Source organism: Perognathus longimembris, chromosome 11, assembly GCF_023159225.1.
Source record: "Perognathus longimembris pacificus isolate PPM17 chromosome 11, ASM2315922v1, whole genome shotgun sequence".
Lineage (NCBI taxonomy): Eukaryota > Metazoa > Chordata > Mammalia > Rodentia > Heteromyidae > Perognathus > Perognathus longimembris.
The window spans coordinates 53,511,752-53,533,587 of record NC_063171.1 but is presented as its reverse complement, the minus strand read 5'-3'; the positions used below and the strand labels follow the sequence as shown (position 1 = coordinate 53,533,587).

The 21,836-nt window shown below is 42.2% G+C and overlaps 1 protein-coding gene across 4 annotated transcripts in view; it reads left to right on the top strand.

Moving 5' to 3' along the window:
- Traf5 (TNF receptor associated factor 5) overlaps positions 1-17,789 on the top strand; it is a 42,150-nt gene extending 24,361 nt beyond the window's left edge. For 2 of the 4 annotated variants that reach the window (XM_048357038.1, XM_048357039.1), the window contains exons 2-11: positions 481-699; positions 1,970-2,027; positions 3,214-3,315; positions 5,772-5,936; positions 6,961-7,038; positions 7,356-7,430; positions 8,568-8,660; positions 9,988-10,128; positions 11,807-11,975; positions 12,573-13,253. In XM_048357038.1, coding sequence (XP_048212995.1) covers positions 482-699; positions 1,970-2,027; positions 3,214-3,315; positions 5,772-5,936; positions 6,961-7,038; positions 7,356-7,430; positions 8,568-8,660; positions 9,988-10,128; positions 11,807-11,975; positions 12,573-13,150 — 1,677 coding nt within the window. In that variant the 5' untranslated portion in view covers position 481 and the 3' untranslated portion in view covers positions 13,151-13,253. Of the gene's footprint in view, positions 1-480; positions 700-1,969; positions 2,028-3,213; positions 3,316-5,771; positions 5,937-6,960; positions 7,039-7,355; positions 7,431-8,567; positions 8,661-9,987; positions 10,129-11,806; positions 11,976-12,572; positions 13,254-17,768 lie in introns of those variants that run through there. The other 2 variants (XR_007212539.1, XM_048357040.1) reach the window with 2 other exon arrangements.
- Positions 17,790-21,836: the final 4,047 nt, after the last annotated feature.

The following is a 21,836-nucleotide window of genomic DNA, read 5'->3' as shown; positions in this document are numbered from 1 at the left end:
TTCAGTTCTTTCCATTGGTGAGCAGAACAGAAGAAGAAAGGAAGAGATAAGAAGAGAGTGGGATTGATGGCAAGAATTTTTTTTTTTGAGTCTGTAAGACCATTCTGAAGAAGTTTAACAAAACATTTGTTTCAGTTCTCAATTTTAGAAGAAAAATCCAACATAGATAACAGTTTGATTATAATGTAGTTAACACCTGTCTGTGTTTAGCCCAAGCATGAGGCCAGACTGACAGGATACTTCGACATCCTGTAAATGGTTGATGGACAAAAACCCAAGGTCTGAGTCTTATAGAGCCTCTCATACCTGAGCAATCACCATTCCTTTGCCAGAGCCCCTAGTGGTTAGGAAGTTTGCTTTTGCTGCTCAAAAGTCATAGAATAACCATGTAGGGGTTCCACTAATAATGAAACAAGTAATGAACGAACACCTGATGGCTATAGTTGTTTGGGTGTTTTCACACTTAATTTTCCTCTTCAGAATGGCTTATTCGGAGGAGCAAGGAAAAGAGCCCTGTGGTTTTATTCGCCAGAATTCCGGCAATTCCATTTCCTTGGACTTTGAGCCCAACACAGAGTATCACTTTGTGGAGCAATTGGAAGAACGCTACAAGTGTGCCTTCTGCCGCTCAGTGCTTCACAACCCCCACCAGACAGGTTGTGGACACCGCTTCTGCCAGCACTGCATCCTGTCCCTGAGGTAAGTAAGCAGAGCCTATGGCTCCAGCCACAGAAGGCCAGCATCAGACAAGGGTTCCCAGTATCTGAGAGCAAACTGTGGCCACTCAAGTGTAATCATAGCTTAGGAAATTGCTGTGGTTAGCCACAGAACCACAGACAGGAGGGGTTCTCTCAAGGCCCTCCTCTGAGGTCTGATGAGTACTATTCTGTTTTGGCCATTCATTTGTGGATATTGATCTTTTCTTAAAATTTACACAGTACATGTCTTAAAGACCTACATACACAGTGTGATGGAAGGCTGTCTGTTAGGGAGGGCTTATAGCTCATGGTGCCTGTGCTTGCTCTAGTGCCTTACCTGTGCTTTGCCTTCGGGTAGAGGGACTGTCACATCTTCAAGGGACCTGGCTGCCAAGGATGCACTCACTCCTGGGAATCCGTACAAGCCTGTTAGCCAGCTTTTTTATCACTGTGATAAAAGACTTGAGATAATTAATTTACAAAGAGAAAAGGTTTGTTTGGGCTCAGTTTTGGAGGTTCCAGGTCCTGATCAGTTGGCCCCATTATTTTGACCTGTGATGAGGCAGCATATCATGGTGGGACTATGTGGTAAAGCAAAAAGCATTTACCTGGTCAGCCAGGAGAACAGTTCCACAATCTCTTTGTGGCCAAGCCCCCAGTGACCACGAGGCTCCTCCTTTTAAAGTCTCACCATTTTTCACCTTGGGGACCAAGTCTTTTAATACATGGACCTTTGGGAGACACTCAGCCTTCAAACTGTATCAACATAGGCCATGCTGTTTTGAGGGAGGAGACCAGGAGAGACATGGAAGCAGATGTTGGGGTTCCTTTAAGATAGGCATGCCAGTCTTTAAAAGGGGGTTATTGCGTCACATTCACATTTATTCACATGTTTGAACATTCAGCACCTATGGGTTCCAGGCACTTTGCTCAAATGAGCTCCATTGTATGAAGGTGAAGAATCAAGACCTGATGTTTGCCTTCTAGAACATCTCAGTCTAAGGCTGGAGACAGGTTATGGCACAGTACAACAAGCAAAGGACAGGGGGACTCCATGTTTGACTATTTCCTGGCAGATCCTGGAAGGCGAATGTGAGTTTTCAGACAGACTGAAAGACTGGGGAGGTGGTGAGAAAAGGGCAGAGGAAACATTACCTGAACACAAGGACAGGCCTGTTCGGGGTAGAGCACGGCTGGATTGCTAAGTCATTCTTGAAAGAACTGTTGAGATTAAACACCTAACTTGGCTCTATTTTTATTTTTTCCTCCAGAGAATTAAACACAGTACCAATCTGTCCTGTAGATAAGGAGATTATCAAATCTCAGGAGGTAAGATCAGTGTTTTGATTTGGATGACAGAAAAGAAGACACTGTCCTGGGTTCAATGAGATGTTGAAAACCTCTGGATCTCAGCCTCCTGAGTAGCTAGAATTATAGGCATGAGCTACCACCACCCATATTCTTCTGTGTACACCTGTGATGCATTTTGCAAATGCCTCCCACAAGTCTGTGCTTATTATAAGGGTCAGGAGTTGGCTTACTACAGCCTTGGGGCAAATCCAAACTGCCACCTGCTTTCACATTCTTAAGTGGTTGAAAGGATCAAAAGAAGGAAGTACAAAGAAACAAACTTTTTTCTTGCAAACATTTTTGTGAATATTTAAAAAATGTTTAAATAGAGATATATTTTAAAAATGTTTCACAAAAAATAATATGAAATTCAAATTCCATTGTATATCAGTAATGTTTTATTGGAACACAGCTATGCTTATTCATTTAAGTATTGTATATGTTAGAGCAGAAATGTGATAACAGAGATGGTTGTGATGTGGCTTGCACAGCTAGGAATATTTACTCTCTGAGCCTTTACAAAGACTTGCCAACCTCTGGTTTGTGTAAAAAAAGCAAGTTGATACAGCTTCACTGATGAGCTGATGATTTCCTATGAGATAGGAAGCTGAAATCACAGCCCTTCGTCACAGCTCCACCTCTTCTGACTTTTGACAGTCCGAGTTCATCTGCAATTACTGTCACTACAGCCTGCCCCCTCTTGAGCATTGAGTTATTTGGCTAGTTCTAAGTATGTGTCTGAAATAATCTTTCCCTTTCCCTTTCTTTGTGTGCCAATACTGGGGCTTGAACTCAGGTTCTCGTGCTCTTGCTTGGCTTGTTTGCTCAAGGCTAGCACTCTACCACTTGAGCCACAACTTCTCTTCCAACTTTTTTTGGTGTTTAATGGGAGGTAGGAAGATCATAGATTTGTCTGCCTGGGCTAGCTTTGAACTGCGATCCCCAGACCTCAGCCTCATGAATAGTGACGATTATAGCATGAACCACCAGCACTAGCTGAGTTGGTTTTTTCTTGGAAATTGGTGGTGTGATATTTCCATTCCAACCAACATTTGGAAGTTCCCATCTGACTTTTGAGATGTGTGAAAACCCAACTAATACCATCTTCATTTTCATTGTTTTCAAGTATTGGGTGTTAGTAAGACCTGTCATGTTTATCTTTTAGGTGTTTAAAGACAACTGCTGTAAAAGGGAAGTCCTCAATTTATATGTGCATTGCAAAAATGAGCCTGGATGTAATGCTAAGATTATTTTGGGACGATACCAGGTTGGTATTACTCATAACCACTGTCCTTCTAGTGACATGCACTAAACTGATGGCTCAGTTCCTGGGTGAGCATGGCAGAGACCTGCTGGGATGTCCTCAGAGCTCTCCTAGGCTAGCAGCACAGCGAGCCACAGTATCAGCATGCTGAGGTATACATTAAACGAAGGGTTCATTCTCCCTGGAGTGTTATATATGCTTACATCCTGTATTTTGGGTTAGGGATCATTATGCCAAAAAACGGGGTGTGGATACGCCAGGCCAAAGGGAAGCTTAAGCAAGGATGTGCCATTTGGGGGAACTGGGAAGAGTTCTGGAACACTGTGGCAGGAGCACAGAAAGTAATGGTTGTAAGGGTCCCAGCCAGCATACGCTCTGCTCCTGGTGCTGTGATGGCCTGCAGGGTGAGCTCCAAGGCAGGGTACAAAGACCAGGTAGGACCGAGACAAGATGCAGACAGTCAGGTGTGAAAGCATAGGGGAAGAGGAGTCGAGTTCCTGTGAAATGAAACTATCCTAGCTGCCTTTCCATCCATCTGGAGAAGGCTAATAGGAAGCCACTAATGTCACCCTGCCCGGGAGGCCCATATATGCTGCAGTCACAGGACAGTGACAAGACTCAGGCATCTTTAGCTTCCACTGAATTGCTTCCAGGCCACTGAAATTTTCCCCTCCCACCCACACAGTCTGAACACGTATTTGGAATGAGTCAGTTGTTTCTCTATCCACTACACAGCCTCCAAAGCCCCTAGGCTCCGAGGTAAATATATTCCTTAATAGCCTAAGGAATGCTTTGGAAGCTGGCAGGACTTTACTGTTTTCCCGTGACTGTCCTTTGCCCCACTTTTTGAATGACAGGTCCTACAGGAAGGCCTCTTTTCCAGCTTTGGTGTCACAAAGCCTGCAAAGGGAATGCGATGCAAATCGAAACCCATATGCAGTGAATGGACCACAGACTGGAGAACAGGCTCTGATTTCTTTCCTTCAGTGTCCTCTGTACTCCCAAATAATGCCCCCACCCCTCGTGTAGTGGGGTGTATAGCCTTTGTGGTGGATGTTCACTGTTGGGGTGTGGGGTGTGGGGTAATAGTACATTTTTTTCTTTAAAAAAAATAAAATGTTTTTATTAGTTTGCAGACACTGAACTCCATACATGTAATAGTACATTTTGAAGAGTCTAGTTTTAATTGTTATTGCCATTTGTTTCTTAGGAAACAATTGCTATAATCTTTATCATGCTGATGAAGCTGTTTTCTCCCTTGTGTCAGAGAAAGGGCTTCAGGCTGCTTCTGTTAAAATCCAGACAGTAAATATTTTAGACTTGGCAAGGCTATACAGCCTCGGTCACCATGACTGAGCCCTGCCACGTTGCACTTTGTGAATAAACAGGCGTCAGACAAGCCGTGATTTACAAAGACAAGTAACAGGCTAGATCCAGCCTGTGGACTTTGGGGTGCCAACTCTGCTTAGAAGGATCCTGCAGGGAGCAGCTCACTAAAACTCCCTTTATTAACTCCAGGCATGCCCTTTTCTCCTTCCTTCTTTTCCTCTGCCCCATCACTTTTACATCTATGCAGAGACCAGTGCAAGGTGCTAGGGGTAGGGATGGAGAGTGCACAAAAGAAACAAAAATGCAGCAGGTAGGTGCCCATTCATATGCCTATAATCCTAGCTACTCAGGAGTATGAGATCTGAGGCTACGTATGAAACTGTAACCTCTCTGTACATCAGTTTGATAATAAAAATTTGAAAGAAAAAAAAAAGAGATCTGAGGCTCATGGTTCAAAGCCAGCCCAGGCAGGAAGGTCCATGAAATTCTTATCTCCAATTAACTGCTAAAAAATGGAAATGGTGCTGTGGCTCAAGGAAGAAGGCCAAACTTGAATAAAAAAGGCTAAAGGACAGCATCTAGGCCCTGAGTTCAAGCCCCCAGTATGAGCAGAAACAAAAAAATGACTGGGGTTGTTAGCAAGTGCAAAGTCCTCACTTTAAACCCTAGTATCACCAAAAACATGTCTGATGTTCACGTTTATTAATACTAGGCATTGTTTGTAATCCATGTCTTGGGAGGGCTGAAATGGGAGCATTGTGAATTCAAAGCCAGCTTGGGCTACAGAGTGAGTTGCAAAAAACCAAACAGATGGGACAATAAAATAAACAAAATATCCTCAATGAACTAAAGAACTAATTGGCAAGCTTCAAAGAGATACCCCAGAACTGGTTTGTGAATATGAGCAGGTCACTAGATCATCTAAAGCCCCTTCCCATCTTCCCTTCTCCTCCTCCTTTCCACCTAGCTGCCCTCCCCCGCCCCCTTCCTCAGCAGAAGCAATGAGGTCCTCACGACAGCTGGAGGAGGCTGCCGGGCCTGCTCTGCCTGTGCCAGCCTCTCTGTTGTGCTGCCACTCCTGTCAGGCTGCCCACCTTCAGCCAGCCCCACCGGCCTGTTGTCCATTGCAGGATCACCTCCAGCACTGCTCCTTTCAGCCTGTGCCTTGTTCCAATGAGAACTGCTGTGAAGTCCTGCTCCGAAAAGATCTGAAAGAGCACTTGAGCGCCCACTGTCAGTTTAGAGAGGAAAAATGTCTCCATTGCAAAACCGACGTGGTTGCAATCAATCTGCAGGTATAAAGAATCATTGTCTTTATGGGGCTCACCTGCTGGGTGGTTCCAGTGAATCAGGTGGGGTACTTGAAGCACATTCTGCACTTACTTGTGTATGAATCAGGTCTAAAGTTTAGCAAAGAGAAGCTCCATGAGGTGCTCAAAGCTGTTTTTATGAGCATAGCTCTGTTCATTCATCAGTAATAAAAATAGCTTATGAAAAAAAATAGCTCATGATTTGTAGCCAGCCCAGGCAGGAAAGTTCATGAGGCTCTTATCTCCACTAAAACTACCAAAAAAAGCCAGAAATGGAGCTATAGCTCAAGTGATAGAGTACTAACTACCCTTGAGCACAAGAGCTCAGGGACAGTGCCTATGTCCAGAATTCAAGCTCCAGGACTAGCAATAAATAATAGCAATAAATAATAAATAACATTTGAACACCTGCTGTGAGTGAGTGTAGAGGGAGTAGGGGGAGGCCCGGGTCACAGGGAGGGAAGGAATTGCTGCCCTCCCTCCAGGCTCTGTAATCTACTTGAGAGGTGGGGTGAGTCAAGAAGGAGACCACAGGCACCTTTTATATGCAAAGGAGCCACACTGATAATTCTGCAACTCTACCTGCCTCCACTTAAGTACTCTTTTACCTTCTTTCAGAGTAACTAGAATATTAACTTTTTTGTTGTTGTTGCCAGTCTTGGGTCTTGAATTCTGGGCCTGGGCACTGTCCTTGAGCTTCTTTTGCCCAAAGATAGCAGCCTCCACTTTGAGCCACAGTGCCACTTCCGGCTTTTTCTGTTTATGTTGTACTGAGGAATAGAACCCCAGGGCATCATGCATGCTAGGTAAGCACTCTACCACTAAGCCACACTCCCAGCCCTGGAATGTTAACTTTTCAATTGATTTCCTATATACCAAGAAAGCAGACAAGTTTAATCCTTTTTAGAAGGAGGCAAGCTGTCTGACTTATATCCCCAGAGATCTGTGTAGGATCACTGGCCCTGGAAGAGAGCCTCTGCTTCCTTTCATGTCACTTTCTCCATTTCAGAACCACCTGGAAAACTTGTGTCCGGAGTACCCCGTTTCTTGCCCCAACAAGTGTTTGCAGATTATTCCCAGAACCAAGGTAACTGTAAATAATCATCTCCAAAGATTCTGCACAAGATAAACTTCAGGCAGTGGTTGTGATGTGTGTGATCAAATCCATATGCAAAGGCCTGAGGTTTACATTAATCTCCACAATAACTGTGTCTCTGTCTTTCCTTCCCCTTTCTCTGCAAACTTCTCAGCGTTCATCCCTGGGTTCCCATCCTTGCTGGGTTCCCTCCTTCTCCTGGATCTTCACCTCCTCCTATACCCTTACCTTCCTGCTTGCTACACTGAGACCAGGCAGCTGGAGAGTCAGTGATGAATTTCTATAGCTTGAAGCTATCCATTTTGTAGGTGAATGAACACCTTGCAGTGTGTCCTGAGGCTGAACAAGACTGTCCTTTTAAACACTATGGCTGTACTGTAAAGGTAGGGGGTGCCATTTTGTATCTGCTTTGATATTCCATTGTGTAAGTCGCTTGGCTAGTTTATTTTACTTGGATTCTGGTCAGGATATAGAAGGACTTTAAAGAGAGCAATTGTATTAATCGAGGTACTCCAGAGAAACAAAGCCAATGCAGGTGATATATACGATATGTGTGTATATATAATATATAAGTTGTGTATATATATTAGATGTATATATGATATATATTAGATATGTGTGCATTTAGATATATAGGGAGATTTGTTTTTGTTTTGCCATTCCTGGGGCTTGAACTCATGGCCTGGGCACTGTCCCTGAGCTGCTTTTTGCTCAAGGCTAGCACTCTACCACATGAGCCACGGGGCCACTTCTGGCCTTTTCTGTTTACGTGGTACTGAGGAGTTGATCCCAGGGGTTCATGCATGCTAAGGAAGCACTCTACTACTAAGCCACATTCCCAGCCCTATAGAGGGAGATTTATTATAAGACAATGGATCATTAGCAAGTTATTAGCAAGTGCAACATCTGCAAGGTGGCCACTGAGCTGGAAACCAAAAGGGACTTTCTAGGTTTCAGTTTTGAGTTTCTAGTTTCAGTCTTCTCCAGGAAACTTTAGTGCTCTTAAAGCCTTCCACTCATGGGACAAGGCCCGCCCACATTTTGACTGGGTAATCATCTTGAGGTATGTGTTAATCACAACTATAAAATAGCTCCACAGCAGTACCTAGATTTATTGTGACCAAACAACTAGGCACCACAGCCTAGTTACATAAAATTAACCATCATAGTAATTATTTCTGGGGTTGGAGACATGGACTAGTTGGTAGAGCACTAGCCAATAAATGAAAGCATCAGATACCGAGTTCAAATGCCAGTCTTAACCCCCCCCCCGCCCCCCCCCACACACAAAGTAATCATTTCCAGTTCTGGCTTGATGTGGAGAGAACCTAGGATTTCCATCTGGGTACTACAGAATCTTAAAGCTGGAAATGGATCCAGGTCATTTTTCCTGCCACTCACCTAGAAGGTTTCATGTTTAAAGTAATAAAGTCAGCAGAGTTGCTAAGCTTCTGCATTAGCAGCATATCCCACTGCCACCCCCTTCTCAATAACTGGACCTCTTTCTCTCTGTATTGAAGGACAAGCGGGAGAATCTGCACGAACACGAGCAGTCAGCCTTGAGGGACCACATGCTTCTGGTTTTGGAAAAGAACTTCCAGTTAGAAGGACAGGTAAACCTCCAAGGGACCACAGATGATGAGGAGCAATGGAATGGCTGGGGTTGGTTTGCTCTTAGTGGTTCACTGCTTCTCTGTTTCGGTATAAGTCAACTAGAGATAGATGTTTTTCTATTACATGGCTAGACAGGCTTTGTAGGATTATCAGACATTTCTCACTTAACAGATGAAGTAATAAGCTTAGGGAAATGCTAATGTGTTTATAATTTGAAGTGGCAGAATTCAATATCAAGCACTTCTCCTCTGATTCCCACTCTCCTCTGATTCATGGTAGACCACATTGCTTTCTCAACCTGTCCACATGCCCTTCTGTCATCACTACCTGGCACCCAGCAGGTGCTTGATACTCTTAAATGGGTGTGACCATAAAACAGTGGCCAATTATCTGTTCAGGGCACTGCAGGTTTTTATAAATTTTGTTCTAAACTGTCTTAGAGAAGCTTTACAACTTGAAAAATCAATACTTATTTCATACATACATACGTACATATTTTGTTGAGCTGCAATTATCAAACGAAGTTGCATCTTCAGATGCCTTATGTAATGCCTGATCATTCACTTTAGGCCTCAAATGCTGATGGTGATGAATGATTATTATGAGAGTCAACTATTTTGTTAGAACATCTCAGAAGATTAGAGTTCAAGTCCTCATAGGAAAGAACCCTATCCATCTTCAGAAGGGTTGAATTTTATTACTACAGATTATTTTATGGTGCCTGATTTTGTGTTAAAAGTTGGTGTTTGAAGCCAGATACTGGTGGCTCACAACAGTAATCCAAGCTACCCAGGAAGGTAAGATCTGAGGATTATAGTTTGAAGCCAGCCTGGGCAGGAAAGATGATGAGCCTCTTTTCGCCAACAGATCTCAGTCTCCTGAGTAACTTGGATTACAGTTGTGAACTACCAGTGCCTCTGTTTCCTCATTGAAAAATGTTTTGTTTTGTTTTGTTTTGTTTGAGGAGAAAAAGACCTAATGGATATACAAGGGTATCATAGAAATTCAGCAAATTCTAGCCATCATTAGTGTGCCTATAACATCTAACATGGTGGCAATCAGCACTCTGCTTGCTTAATAAACACACACTAAATGGACGAAGTGAACTAGTACAGTCAAGTGATGATCTATCACTGTGCGTTAGGGACAGAACAGGCTAATGAGAAATTCTGAGGCTCTATTGTGTTTGGAAGTACCTGCAAATATTTTCCTATAAATAAATATGTATTTTTCCCTAGAAGCACATTCTGACCTGCATGTACTATTCCAAATTACATGCATGCATTTCGGTGACCTCATTTTCCCCATTCACATTCTTGTTATTAGATTTCTGATTTATATAAGAGCCTTGAACAAAAAGAACGTAAGATCCAGCAGCTAGCAGACACTGTGAAGAAATTTGAAAAAGAGTTCAAGCAATTTACACAGTTATTTGGCAAAAATGGAAGCTTCCTCTCAAACATCCAGGTGAGATGGTTTTTCTTTTAACTTTCAAATAGAAACCTTTTCAAATATACAGAAAAACTACAAAGAACACTGCTGCCCATGTTCCCCTGTTGTCAATATTTTATCCCATTTACTTTAGTATTGGTACCCTTCCCCTTTCCTTCCCTCCACACCTTGAAAAAAGAGATAGACATGAGAGAGAGAGAGAGAGAGAGAGAGAGAGAGAGAGAGAGAGAGAGAGAGAGAGAGAGAGAGAGAAATATGTTGTATGTTCTCTCCAAGCTATTGAATATATTATGGCCCTTTACCTCTGTATATTTCAGTATGTATTCCTAAGAATAAAGATCATCTCATATAATACCCAGTACATTTAGCACTATCAGTAAATTTTAACACTTATATACGTTCCATAAAGTTTATGGCAGTTAAAGTCTCAATTAATGTTGGGTTAATATTACTCTGTTTTAGATACATTGAAGGCTGCTCTGCATTTTGTAGACAGCAAAACAAAACCATTAATTCCCTTAGGAAAAGAATGTTTTATTTTTTTAACTTTTTTTATTTAGTTAGTTGTAGAAAGGGGCGTCAGTTCAACCTGATAGTTCATGAGAGCAATGCATCTGGGTCAGTGTGACCCCTTCCATGGTTCAATGTCATCCTTCCTCTCATCCCCCCCATCCAAGAAATAAACATCACAAAAATATAGTCACAGAAGGTACTTTCTAATTCATAAATGGATTCTTAGTGAATAAATGTCTATCATGACTACAAAATTTCTAATGAAAGATTTTTTTTTTTTGGCCAGTCCTGGGCCTTGGACTCAGGGCCTGAGCACTGTCCCTGGCTTCTTCCCGCTCAAGGCTAGCACTCTGCCACCTGAGCCACAGCGCCCCTTCTGGCCATTTTCCATATATATGGTGCTGGGGAATCAAACCGAGAGCTTCATGTGTAGGAGGCAAGCACTCTTGCCACTAGGCCATATTCCCAGCCCTCTAATGAAAGATTTTAAGACACATACTTTGGGTGATAAATTTGAAAGCTGGATTATCCCAGAAAATCTAGGTCATATAATTCCCATACATGGTCACACATTTTACATGTACATATATATGCACAAACACATATTATACATGTGTATTTAGATGTATGTACATATATGCATACATGCATAGGTATAGCCAGAAAAAAGAAATGCATCATTTGATACTATCCCAATTCTGACCTTTTCTTTAGTATGACACTAGAATTAAGGCACTTGGAGGAAGATAGTTTTATTTAATCTCTTCCACCTAAGAGAGTAGCTGATATGCAGGCCTATTCCAGGCCTTCTGTTTCACATGCAGTGCTCAGGCCAAAACAAGTACCTTGTTCCAGCTCACTTGGACTTCTAGCACAGCAGGAAGCAAGTGGTAAGATGAGAGAAGAAACAAAAGGACAGATACATCAAAGTGAGTTAGGAAACCAAGAACAGAGAAATGTAAGGCGTAGTCAGATAAATGAGATAGAGAAACATCAAATATTTGGGATAGGAGTGGAGGAAGCTTGTCTCTGCTGCCCTTACTGCATTTTCTCTTGTAGACTAGGTTTTTTTTTCCATTTCATTAATTAATTGTGAAATGTGTGAGTTGAAAAAACTAATATCAATGAGTTACTATTATCTATATTTTTAATAATGTTATGATTCATTTTGTTCTGAAAGGTTCTCACCAGTCATATTGACAAGTCTGCTTGGTTAGAAGCTCAAGTACGTCAGCTATTACAGATGGTTAACCAGCAACACAGTAAATTTGACCTGAAGCCTTTGGTGGAAGCTGTTGATACAGTGAAACAGAAAATCACTCTGCTGGAAACCAATGATCAAAGATTAGGTATGTCTCATATTTTACTTCTTTCAGTAACGTGTTTGTCTTCATGTGTTCGTGAATGAGCAAACGCCTTGCCAGTCACATCTCTCCAAGAAAAGCAACAGCGAATCTGGTTATTTGTGAAAGAGCAATGAGATTCTGGCTGCTCAAGGAAATACCCGGGAGACCCTAAATGGGGGTGTAAATAGACAGGAAAAAGAAACCAAGAAATTCCAAGAACAAGGAGTGGAGTGCTGGTTTTTAAGGAGTGGAAAATGAGAGGCTAAGGGAGGAATGTGAGGGGATGATTGTTGTAGGTGTGGAAAAAAAGAGAGGAACTAGCTATTTAAAAAGCCTTCTATTTAGAATGGTGCGGGCTCATATGAGGCACTCAGTGACTTCTTGAACTATGGCAAGCTCTGGTTTCCAGTTTTCTTGACACCAGCTTACCAAGAATATGACAATCACTACATTAATATTAATATTAGTGGTCCACCTGTGGACACTGAATTCTGCCCACCTTTTGGATGCCAGGATTTTATTGGTTTTCTTCAGGTTAGCACATTTAAAGAAAACTTATGAGGCCCATGTTTTAGGCTAATTTTGGTTTTTCCTTTGCAGTTGTTTTAGAAGGGGAGACAAACAAGCATGATGCACACATTAATATTCATAAAGCACAGCTGAATAAAAATGAAGAGCGATTTAAACTTCTGGAGGGTGCCTGCTATAATGGGAAGCTCATTTGGAAGGTGACAGATTACAAGCTGAAGAAGAGGGAGGCGGTAGATGGGCACACGGTGTCCATCTTCAGTCAGCCCTTCTACACCAGCCGCTGTGGCTACCGGCTCTGTGCTAGAGCATATCTAAACGGAGATGGGTCTGGAAAGGGGACACACCTGTCCCTGTACTTTGTGGTGATGCGAGGAGAGTTTGACTCATTGTTACAGTGGCCCTTCAGGCAGCGAGTGACCCTAATGCTATTGGACCAGAGTGGCAAAAAGAACCACATTATGGAGACCTTCAAAGCTGATCCCAACAGCAGCAGCTTTAAAAGGCCTGATGGAGAGATGAACATTGCATCAGGTTGTCCCCGCTTCGTGGCTCACTCCACTTTGGAGCATGTCAAGAACACCTACATTAAAGATGACACTCTGTTCTTGAAAGTGGCTGTGGATCTCACTGACCTCGAGGATCTCTAGTCACTGTTTATGGGATGACAAGAAAGCTTCTTCGGTCCAAAAGCATGGAGAACACAACTGGCTATCATATTGACCTGGATTGACAGACTTAATGTATACTGTGTGTGTGTGTGTGTGTGTGTGTGTGTGTGTGTGTGCGCGCACACATATACACGTGCATGCCAGTGCTGGTGCTTGAATTTAGGGCCAGGGTCCCCACTCTTAGATTTTTGCTCAAGTCTGGCACTCTACCAATTGAGCCACACCTCCACTTTTTTTTTTCTAGTTAACTGGAAATGAATCTCATGGGCTTTCCCACCCTGGCAAGCTTAGAACTCTGATCTTCAGATCTCAGCCTCTTAAGTGGCTACGATTACAGGAGTGAGCCACCAGTGCCCAGCTGGACATCTGCTTTTAATATGTGAAATTAGCTTAAAACTTCTGAAGTGCTGTCTTCTTACATTTCACTATGTCTCAGTTTGAAACTTAAAACTCTTAGAATATTTATATTTCCATATCTCATGTAATGTGGTTAGTTTCTTGAAAATAAAGCCTGGGGCTTATCTCTTTTAGTGATGCTTAGTGAAGTGTCTTGGGCATTCTGTAGCACAGAATATTATTGAGAACAGAGTGCTAGCAGAATTTACAGTTGAAATTGCTTTTGTATTTATTATGTTTGGCCTGTTGATTCTACATCTATCTATAAACCCACAAGTCATCTGTTTTTCAAAAATAGACTCTTCCAGTTAAGTAGTTCCCAATAGGTAGTGATAAGACAAATTCCCTATTTAGACCAGATTTCTTTAGTTAAATGCTAATTTAATTAGTATACCTCTAAGTATTTTCATAAAATTTACCACCAGTCTGCACTTAACTTTGCAAAGCCACATAAAAGCTAGTAAATGGGGTAAGCATGTCATTCTCCCTACTGAAGCAATGTACAGAGTACTTCATGGTATATGTTTAAGGAAATAGAGCCAGGAAATAAAATCTGAAGCTCAGATTTTAATTGACTCAACTATATGAAAACTCTCATAGGTCAAAAATGGACAAATTTACTTTAATAAGTCAACCAAATAGATAAGTATGTGAGTATGAGTGTATATGTGTGTACACAAATAGTTGGCAAGCATTTTATAATAATTGTGAATTGCTGGGAAGGATGGGCAGAATGTATGATACCACCGAGAAAATGCTGTAAGTGAATAAAAAGAAGTTAAAATCTATGGAGAAAACCAATCCAACTTTCTACATGTGGTAGAAGTACTCCAATCCAAAATGACTGCTAAAAACAGTATCTCCTATTCTTTTGGGAGCAGTTGGGGATTTAGCTCAGTGGAAGAGTGCTTGCCTGGCAAGTGCAAGGCCCTGAGTTTGGTCCTCAACACTGCAAAAACAAAAACAAAAAGGCAACTATTCTTTTGGGAAACCTTTTGAATTTTCAAACAGACATGAAAATTGTCATGTATATAAACTTGAGGTATCTTGTTTCTTGCTGGAGTCTTGAGTACTTTGTGAAGAAATAGAAAGATAATGTTCTTATGATCTGTCTGGTCTCAGGGTGTATATACAAATCAAGATGAGTCCTTAGGTTTCATTTCACTGGTTGGAAAGGCATCATTATACCATTTACCATTAGTACATGTGGGTTGAATATTCAAGGACAAGATGGCCCTTGGTGGAAGGAACACTATAAAGCGGATCACTCCAGTGATAAACAGGCATCTAACAATTTCTCAACAGTTAACCCTAGAGCAGAAACATGACTTACTCGACCAGCTTCTGGAAATGATAGTAACTCTTCTATCTCTTCTGTGGATTTCTCATGATGCCAAAGGTTTATACATACTATAGTAATCATCTCGAAGAATTAAGTTCAAAGAAATAGGTACAGAATTTAAATATACTAAAGAACTACAGTATGGCTGCTGTTGAATTCTGGTACAGAATCAATGCATCACTTGAAACTTAGGACATATTGCTCTAGCCCACAAGGCCGTCTGGGGGTTCTGCCTATTGGTTTGCACTGTTTATAATCTTTGTATCTTCCAGGAAAGATCAAATTGTGAATAATTAATTTTCGGTAATTGTAAAAAACACATCTTAAAGTTAATGTCAAAATTCTGATTTTTCATTTAGCCTGCTTCAGTGCATATAATGTACATCCTGATGTGGTTTGCTTAGAAGTTTAGTATTTGCATCACTAGTGATTAAATCATCACAGAAAAGAAATTTTTAAGAAACCTATTACTTTTTTTTTTACAAAATAAAACCTGTTTTTTAAAAAATGGGATCGTCTGTATACCAGTGGCTCACGCTTATAATCCTAATTAATCAGGAAGCTGAGATCTGAGAATTGAGGTTCAGAGCCAGAGTGGGTAGAAAAGTCCCAAGGACTCTAGCCCCGACCAGCAAAAAGCTGGAAGTGGAGGTGTAACTCAAGCAGTAAGAGTGCCAGCTGTGAGTAGAAAAGAAATGAATCAAGAGTACAAAGCCAAGGTCAAGTCCTAGTGCCAGAAAACAAACAAAAAAATCCCTTTGGATCCATAAAAACTATTATTTCATGAGCTGTTGTTGTTGTTTTAAAAAAATCTCTATCACTAAGATTTAAATAGTTATCTCCATTTTGATCTAATGTTGATTCTTGATACAGTGGTGTAAACAAAGAATATCCTTGAGAAAAAGATGGGTTACAGTGTGGGGGTGTGGAGGTACATATTAATGTGAATACTGACCCTTGACATGGTCACAGACATTCTACTTACAGTGCCAGTCTGAATATAAATAAACAAGAAGCAAAGTACAAACTTCCCATGTCCCTGGACAACCACTGCACAGCACTGAGTCTCTTTTCTCTCCCAACATAGCTGGAGACATTGGTCTCAATCCTTTTTTTCTTTTTCTTTTTGATAGTACTGGGGTTTGAACTCAGAACTTCACACTTGCTTTAGGTAGGCCATCTATTGCTTGAGCCTTGCCTGCAGCCCTTTTTGCTCTGGTTATTTCTGAGATAGGTCTGCCTTTTTTGCCTGGAATACAAGTCCCATTTATACTTTCTGCCATAGCTAGAATGACATCTGTGAACTACACACCCGCCCAACTTTTCTGTTGAGCTATGGGGTATGGTGAACCTCTGTTGCCCAGCCTGGCCTGGAATTGAAATCCTCCCAGGCTAAGCCTACTAAGTAGTTAGGTGCCAGGTATGAGTGCAGCCCTCAAGCTGGTACAGATAAAGGTTAGATGGATGTGCAACAGTATGAAGTTATAGGCAAAAAAATACGTTTTATAGAAGGAGAGGAAAGAGGATCCCACAGAACATCTGGAAAAGGAACAGCCAGAGGTAAGAGTACCAAGATAGGTAGGAAGGGAAAACAATAAACCTTAGGAACAGCAGTTGCTCCCAACATACCCTATTTCCCCGCCCCCCCGCCCTCTCTGCCAGTCCTGGATTTGAACTCTAGGCCTGGGGCTCTGTCCCTGAGCTTCTTTTGCTCCAAGGCTGCACTCTACCTCTTGAGCCACAGCGCTACTTCCAGCCATTTCTGTTTACGTGGTGCTGAGGAATCAAGCACTCTAACACTAAGCCACATTCCCAGCTCACCATACCCTATTCTTGACCTCTGTAGACCCCCTACTACTGAGAATGCATCTCCTACTCTGGCCTGCTTTAAGCATCTTCTGCATTTACACTTAGGTACACAGTACTTCAAAGTCCACATCACCAAAATGGAAACCTTCCCTCTCTCCCCACCACTACCAACCTATTATCCCTCCTATGTCTTCTACTTCAGTTAATGATATCACCCAAGATGTTCTAAATTCCTCCTCACCTTCCCTATTCCATCTCCTAATTTGACCTCCAAAAATATCTTAAAGTTTTGGCTCCCAATTTGATCTCCAAATTTTCTTGAAGCAATTGTCACTACCCCTACTGTATACTTCTGGCCTATGTTAGGCACACACACACACACACACACACACACACACACACACGATAAAATAGATATCAGATACTACATAGATATGTATATCCTACAACTGTTCTGTTTTAGTTTTGCCTCTTTCAAATCCTTCCACCGTGCTGTCAGTTGGTGACCTAAAAGGCAAATTTGAGTATGTCTTCTTTACCCAGCCACCCTGTGACCCCACCACCCATAGGATAAAATGCAGCACAAGGACCTTCATGGACATCTCTGACCTCCAGCCTTAATATTTGCCATACGTTCTGAGTTTAGTATTGCTACATCAAGCTGTGACATTTCTCTCATCATGTGCACATGTCCACCTGGAATACTCTCACCTCCTACTTTACCTGGTGAATTTCTGCCCCTTAACACAGTGAATGGGCCTCACCTCCTCTGGAATGCCTTCCCAAACTAGCTCTCACTTGGCACTCCAAATATCCACTTTTACTAAACCGAAAGGTCTTGCTCTGCTCCATTCATCCATACTCAGTTGCTGGACTCCCCTCCTTCCCCCTCTCCCCCCCAAAAAAAACCCAATTGCTAATTAGCTATATATTTGCCAGATTCTGAGTGAATTTCAAATAGATATTACTCCAGTCATCAAATTTATCATCTGTGGCTCAAACATAATAAAGAAAGATAATCAGTGCGTAAATGTCCCCAGCTTCTATCAGAAACTTCGCCTTTCAACTTCTCTCCCCTGGCTCCTGAGGGGGGGGGGGGGGGGAGTCAAACCAGTTCCAGATGTTTGTGATACTCCCAAGGGCAAGATTTATGAAGAAAAAGAAAAACTAAACAGATCCACCTAAGGATTGGGGGAAATTAAAGAAAAAGAAATCTGAAACTGGGAGCTGCTGGGAATTGTGACTCAGAGCCTCTGTCTCCTTTTCTTCTAAGAGGCTGGCACTGAAAACTAGGATAGATTATGTTAGGCTATTTAAAATAAGTGGTGCTGTGGCTCAAGTGGTAGAGCACTAGCCTTGAGCAAAGAGACTCAGGGAGGGCCCTGAGTTCAAGCCCCAGGAGTGGCCACAGACACACACACACACACACACACACACACACACACACACACACACACACACTAAACATAGGGCTTGGAATATGGCCTAGTGGTAGAGTGCTTGCCTCGTATACATGAAGCTCTAGGTTCAATTCCTCAGCACCACATACACAGAAAAAGCCAGAAGTGATGCTGTAGCTCAAGAGGTAGAATGCTAGCCTCGAGCAAAAAGAAGCCAGGGACAGTGCTCAGACCCTGAGTTCAAGCCCCAGGACTGGAAAATAAATAAACATTTGAAACTCCATCGAGAAACTTGATTGGCTCCAGAGTTTATACAGTATTTGAAGAAATAATGGCATAATATAAATTGTGATAAGCATCTTAAGAAGATTCAAGGGCAGTGAACAATACTAAGGCTCCGGAGGGAGAAAGTAATTAAGGACTGATTGGGAAGGCGTTTATAATAATGGTAACACCATATCTAGTGTTCCTGTGACATGTCTTCTGAAATCCCTGAGGAGTTTCTTATGAAAACATTGGCAGCCTTGCCTCCCTTTGTTGCATAGCCATATACTCCCCCCGCCCCCAAGCAGACACTGCCATGAACAACTGCCAACTGAATACTATGGAACAGCTTTAATATGGAATAGTAACATCTGAAGCAAATATGGGAAAATACTAAAACATGATAAAGGTGGCTGAGTACATTTTTTATCACTTTATACATGTCTGTTAATTTCATATTGAACATTTTAAAGAAAAGTTGCTCTTTCTAGACTCTATAAAAATAACAAACTTCCCCAAATGAAAATGTATTAGCAAAGGCATACAACTTTTAAGACAGAGCTTATCAATAAAACCAAAAACTGGCTCAATAAACCTGAACAAGAAAAAATTCCAATAGACTGTATAAGGATAAATAAAATTTAATGTTAATAATACTACAATTTTATAGCAATAAATCTGAAAATGCAAGATTAAATGAATACTTTCATTTGAAAAAATTCCTTGGGAAGAAACAAAAAAAACCTGACATTTTAACAACGGTGAAAGCTACAACTTGCTCATCCTTAAAAAGAAATACAGCTGTCTTTAAGACCTAAAAATGTGGATCATCCACATGCTTTATCTATTTAAGGTAATGTAAAAGGAAGTTATCTGCCTGAGTCATTTTAGACCCAACACAACTTGATATCAAAACCAGACAAGGGCCAGGTGCCTGTGCCTATAATTCTAGCTACTTAGAAGGCACAGGTAGGAGGGAAGATTGTGCACAGCCCAGCTCAGTAGCCTATCTGAAAAATCAAATCATTTTTTTTTTTTAAAGAAATGTAGTGAGAGATGGTTGGCTCATGATACTTGGGAGGCTGAGAGCTGAGCACAGTTCAATGCCAGCCCAAGAAAGTCGGTGAGACTCATCTCCAATTAAGTGTGCAAGCACACACACAGTGGAAGTGGCGCTGTGGCAGAGCACTAGCCTTGAGCAAAAGTAGCTCCGGGGCAGCACCCTGGCCCTGAGTTCAAGCCCCAGGACTGGCAAACACACGAAGACAAGAAATCCAATGTATGAACACAGACACTGATGCTAAATTTCGCAGCAAACTGCATCCAGTAATGCACCCCAAGAAAGATACACACCCAAACTCTCAAAGCTAGTCCATCAATAGAAATATTATATATATTATCTAGTAAAATCTGGTCATTTCTCCTTTAAAAAACAAAACAAAAAAAAAAGAGCTGGGCAGACGAGGTAAAAGAACGAATTGCCTTAAAGAAAGAATACGTTGTTGCCAACAATTCCTGGGAAACCTTTGCCATCGGGCAACGCTCTGTCTCCGAACTTGACTGAAGCTCTTACGCCATGTAAAGTGAAAAGCTTGCCCAGGGAGGCTACGGAAGTCCGAGCCGGGAGACTTCCGCCCTCACTCGAAGCCAAGAAGCCTTTTATTTCCGCCCGTGTGTGAGCTGTGGTAGACAACTTCCGGTATTGGTTTGTCCGCATCTCAGGACCGGAAGTTCCGCCCAGCGGCCTCGCACAGCCCTCAACGTGGCCCAAGGATAGCTTCTTCAGGTGATCTTTTCCCGAACTTTCCTTCCTTCCTTCCTTCCTTCCTTCCTTCCTTCCTTCCTTCCTTCCTTCCTTCCTTCCTTCCTTCCTTCCTTCCTTCCTTCCTCCCTCCCTCCCTCCCTCCCTCCCTCCCTCCCTCCCTCCCTCCCTCCCTCCCTCCCTCCCTCCCTTCCTCCCTCCCTCCCTCCCTCCCTCCCTTCCTTCCTCCCTCCCTCCCTTCCCTCCCTCCCTCCCTCCCTTCCCTCCCTCCCTCCCTCCCTCCTTCCTATTGAGGGTTGAAGCGGATTCAAGTATTGAGGGTTGAAGGCCTCAGCATTTATGTTATGTGAGTTAGGTAAACAGTTCATTATACCTTTCAAAAATAATTTCGGTATATTCATTTACAAGTTTACTAGTGCCAGGTGTAATACCAAACCTAGTCTGGTCCCTTCAGCCAAACTTTGTTCTCTTGGACGTTGAAAACAAGTAAATACCTCATAACCATGTAGATGGGAGCTATGACTTATGCACTGTCCGGTGGGCAGGGAAAGGCTTTGGAGACATATCTAAATAATGAACAGGAGGGGCTGGGAATGTGGCTTAGCGGTAGAGGGCTTGCCTAGCATGCACGAAGTCCTGGGTTCGATTCCTCAGTACCACATAACCAGAAGCAATCAGAAGGGGCGCTGTAGCTCAGCTGGTAGAGTGCTATCCTTGAGCAAAAGAAGCTCAGGGACAGTGCCCAGGCCCTCAGTTCAAGCCCCAGGACTGGCAAAAAAAAACAAGGGGGGGTGGGGGAGTAGGAATTCCCATCAGTCAAGATTTATTGGGGCTGGGATATAGCCTAGTGGCAAGAGTGCCTGCCTCGGATACACGAGGCCCTAGGTTCGATTCCCCAGCACCACATATACAGAAAACGGCCAGAAGCAGCGCTGTGGCTCAAGTGGCAGAGTGCTAGCCTTGAGCGGGAAGAAGCCAGGGACAGTGCTCAGGCCCTGAGTCCAAGGCCCAGGACTGGCCAAAAAAAAAAAAGATTTATTGTAGGCCAAAGGCCTATAATAGGCCATGTGCAATAGGATTTCTGAATATTGCTCAAGCAAGATTTTTACACTTCTATTTGATTTAGGAGTAATCTAATCACAATCCTTGTTTTTAATGAAAGTAAACCGACTTACTGATTTAAGTGGGAAATGTTAGGTCCAAATAGCCAGGCGTACTTATCTTGAGGACCCAGACTGCTTTTGATACACAAATACACCTGTCAGACAGAAGCGGTTCCCTGGGGAATAGATACTAGGGTCCTAGAGTCCTTTAGATAGTTAAACCAGAAGAAAGGAACCAGAACTTCTAAGTTTTATGCTAGTTTTTTTTCTAAATCTTTCTGATAATTTTATTTACTACAGAATAGACTTCTCTTATTCAAGATAGAGTCAATCTGACTGAGAATGTGGCTTAGTGGTAGAGTGCTGTTTGCCTAGCATGAAGCCCTAGGTTCAATTCCTCAGTACCATATAAACAGAAAAGGCCAGAACTGGTGCTGTGGCTCAAGAGGTAGAGCTCTAGCCTTAAGCATAGAGAGGTCCTGAGTTCAAGCCCCAGGACTGGCAAAAAAAAAAAAGAAAGAAAGAAAGAAAGAAAAGAAAAGAAAAGAGTCAATCCACTCACAGATTTTTCTCTCTAATGAAACTACTG